Source organism: Aplysia californica, unplaced genomic scaffold, assembly GCF_000002075.1.
Source record: "Aplysia californica isolate F4 #8 unplaced genomic scaffold, AplCal3.0 scaffold00187, whole genome shotgun sequence".
Taxonomy (NCBI): Eukaryota; Metazoa; Mollusca; class Gastropoda; order Aplysiida; family Aplysiidae; genus Aplysia; species Aplysia californica.
This window is the reverse complement of record NW_004797457.1, coordinates 927,446-931,051: the sequence shown is the minus strand read 5'-3', so window position 1 is coordinate 931,051 and position 3,606 is coordinate 927,446. Positions and strand designations below refer to the sequence as shown.

The window sequence follows — 3,606 nt, the reverse complement described above, 5'->3', positions numbered from 1 at the left end:
GGGGGGGGATAGTAATATGGAATGAACCAGCCAACGGAGGGAGTTATTACGAAGTCTTATCGGCTTATAAGGGGATAAAGACTGTATACATGCAACTTGATCGCTGGGTGCAATATTATATTCTGACACACACCAAATTCCAAAATTCGCGTTTGTCAGAGTCATGCATCCAGCCATCGAATCGCACTTTTAACTAAACCCCACAACACTTTTTTGTTCAGATCCGGACAATGTCAGCGTCATCAGCGAAAGTGCCCGGTCAGCGACAGAGTTCCGGTACGGTCGCACCCGGAGCGCCAGGTCTGTGTGGATGACGGACTCGTCGTCTCCATCACAGCTGCAGGTTCGACCCAAGACCTCTCATTTCGGGGGCAGGGGGTCGCTGCTTAAGCCGCACTTGGACGGAAGACTGGTCACTTCACCGGTGCATGGTAGCAGGGAGGACTTAACAGGTAAGCCCTGTGGAAAATTCAGAACATGTTTCTAAAAAAAAAAAAGAAGAAGAAGAAAAAGAAAAAAAGAAAGGGAGGAAAAAGAAAAACAACAACCTCAAGACAAATTTTTAAAAAATAAGGCAAAGAGACAGGAGAAGACCAAGAACAGCTTTCTCAAAGAACTTGAACAGATGGGTTGCGGGGAACGACCAGGACAATAATACATGTACATGTAATAGAATAGGTTTAATGAGAGAACCCATGCACAGAAGTGATTGGCGAACCGTGATTGATGATGATGATGATTATAATGATGATGATGATGATTCTCAAAACATTTCCTCATGTAGGAAAGTAAGTATATATATAGACGTGAGTACTGTTTGATTATGTCAGTGGTGACGCCTGTAATCTTCATAACTCAGTTGATTGCAAGTCATCCCTTTTTGTCATATTAAAGAGATGTATGACTCAGCTGATCTTTGTGGGCTAAATGATTTTGATTATTGTTTCACGTTCTCACCGAAGAACTTTAGATAATTTAGGAAACAGGCTGTTGGGACCCTGTCTGTCAGGGCCAACCTGGGGTTAGTGGGATAAAGCATCTCAGCAGATAGATTGAGATACTTAACAGAATAAGTGCCCACTCTGGAATTGAACTCCTATCTTCTGCCTGCAAGAGTGAAGTGCCAAACTATTACACTGGAGACGCCGGACCTGTGTCAGATGGAAGCGTTTTGATCAATGGGAAAAAATAAAATACAATGAAATCCTCAATATCTTTTCATCCCACAGACTGCTCTTTTAGTGGCTTTTGTTTCTTTTTTTTTCTTAAGCTTGGTGTTTTTTGCACACCCCTTGACACATTTTAGTGGCTTTTGAAGCATGATAATTGACAGGAATATTGGTAGGCCTGAAATAGAATACATCTTACTTCTTCTGTAAAATGGGTATCTTTGTAGCTTACTAAGATCGTTTGCGACGCTTTCGACGTCGGATCAGGTCGAAATCGGCGACTTCAGTGCCCTCTACGAATAGACTCTTGCCTTACCTCATCAAATTTGACTCGGAAGTTAAAGCAGAGAAAACGTTAACCTCTGGTGACCATGTAACTTGGTGCGGAGGTTTTATCCGGCGCGAGCGGTGTTGTTGCACACAAAACTTACCATTCACAACTCTGCTCTTTTCTTTAATATTAGTTTCAACCGCTGACGGCTACATATCGCGGTTATTGAATTGAGAGGGGTTGGTTTTTTTTACAGACATGGGTATAGCTTTCTATCTACCTCTCCAAATTAACACCGTCTATTAGGTCCCTCTCGTATTCCGCGCACAAACAAAAGAACTGACCCATAAGCTACAAATCTTGTGATTGGCTGTGACACACCCGGAGATGTCCCCCCCCCCCCCCCCCCCAGGGCTGTGCCACAGAGTGGATTGTCTTTAGGCCATTCCCAAAGGGGGGGGGGGGGGGGGAATTAACATGTTCTTATGCAGAGTAGAATTGTAAATGGGCTGATTTATCAATGCCATGCTCATACTGTGCGGAACAACATACGGGGAACTGCTGATTTTTCTTTCCTCATCCGCTTAATCGTCATTTTCCCTCTACTTCTTTTGTATGTTTGTCACTCTAGTGAACTGCTATTTCCGGGGTGCCTTGATAGTCGAAGCAGACTTTATGCTAGGGAGGTGAGCAGAGTAATCCTGATTCCCCGTTTGGACTTCTCTGTTGACATCCACCCCTTGGCACTCATCAATATATATGACCTTATGCAGTTGTGAGTGCCGTAAAACCTTACTAAAATTAAACTAAACACCCCGTGAATTTAACGCGTACGATTCGTGACCTTTGATTTGAGGGTCAACGTTGAATTGTGCCAAAATGGTAGCTTTTGCCCCTCCATGAGGGACAGTGTAGCTAGCGCCGACTGTATCAAATGGATTAGATCCAATCCAGTGAGCAGTGTGCACTGGGTATTCTGCACTCTCAACTGAGGCGTTCAACTCATCGGTCAAATCGATTTGGATACGTAAATAAATCGCCTTTTTTTCTTGACAGAAACTAGAGGGGGAGAGAAGAGAAGTAGGACTTACCACCTTCTTCCTTCAACGATCTCCCACCAACCATTTTATCTTTTTCTGGTCTGAAACCGCCTTCATTGACCTAGAAGTAGACAGTCCGGGTTGGCCCTGCCGGAAGCGCCATTAAAGTAGCCCGTCTCCTGAATAATCTAAACTGCGTCGATCGGGGTGTGAAAAATGTACAAAGTTTGCGTGTGTGATTGTTTTTGACTACCCGCCTACGCCCCTTGAGCTTCAGTAATGTTTTTCTTCATCCCCTGCGCCCATAAGTGCAAACATCTCAAGATGCACTTCTGCAGCACTGCTGTCGCTGTGTTAATTAGGACGAGGCAGGTGTGTCCACAGAAGTGCTTAATAATGTACGAAGAGTCTTCGAGTCTGATGTTTCCCGTGGCCTCCCGCTGTGGGAATAACATGTACAGTATGATGTTTGATGTCGGTTGTTTTTTGTTGTTGTTGTTGTTTTTGTTGAATCGTAGCTAACAACAGCTGTATTTGGAAGCTTATAAAAAGGTATCTGTTTAAAAACAGTGTACTATAAGAGAACTGTCGGGAGTGTGGATGTCTTTCTCATTGTTTCTCTTATGTAGACTTGCATCAAGGTACCTTATAAACCTACTGTTTATTACTCTGTTAAGATGCCTTTTTCAGATATTGAAATCTGTGCTTTGTAGGTAGTAGTTGCTTACTGCCTTTGAAATGCAGGGGTGGAAAGGAAAGGCACGGGCGGGTTTGGCTTACAGTCAGATTTTAGCGATATTCAGATTTGAATGGTCGGTTGACGCGTGGAGTATGTCCAGTATATTGTGAAACTAAGATTTTTAAGTCTATAGACTCGTAGAGAGGGTGTCTGTAATCTGAGCCTCTGGTCGTGTGGAAGAAACACGAAACTGTTTTCACTATTGTGTTTGCTTTTAACATGCCGTCTGATGTGGTTTGCTCCTTCTTTCCAGTCAGACACCTATCGTCCTTACCTCTCCTTCTTTCCAGTCAGACACCTATCGTCCTTATCTCTCCTTCTTTTTGTGTTTGTTTCACTCTTGCAGCACTTCTGATCTTCGGCACTTACTCGCATATGGCCTGATTA

The 3,606-nt window shown here is 43.6% G+C and overlaps 1 protein-coding gene across 1 annotated transcript in view; it reads left to right on the top strand.

The window, feature by feature from the left end:
- LOC101858029 (rootletin) overlaps positions 1 to 3,606 on the top strand; it is a 57,023-nt gene that overhangs the window by 26,116 nt on the left and 27,301 nt on the right. Inside the window, exon 6 of the mRNA XM_005098604.3 lies at positions 222 to 452. Coding sequence (XP_005098661.1) covers positions 222 to 452 — 231 coding nt within the window. The remainder of the gene's footprint in view (positions 1 to 221; positions 453 to 3,606) is intronic.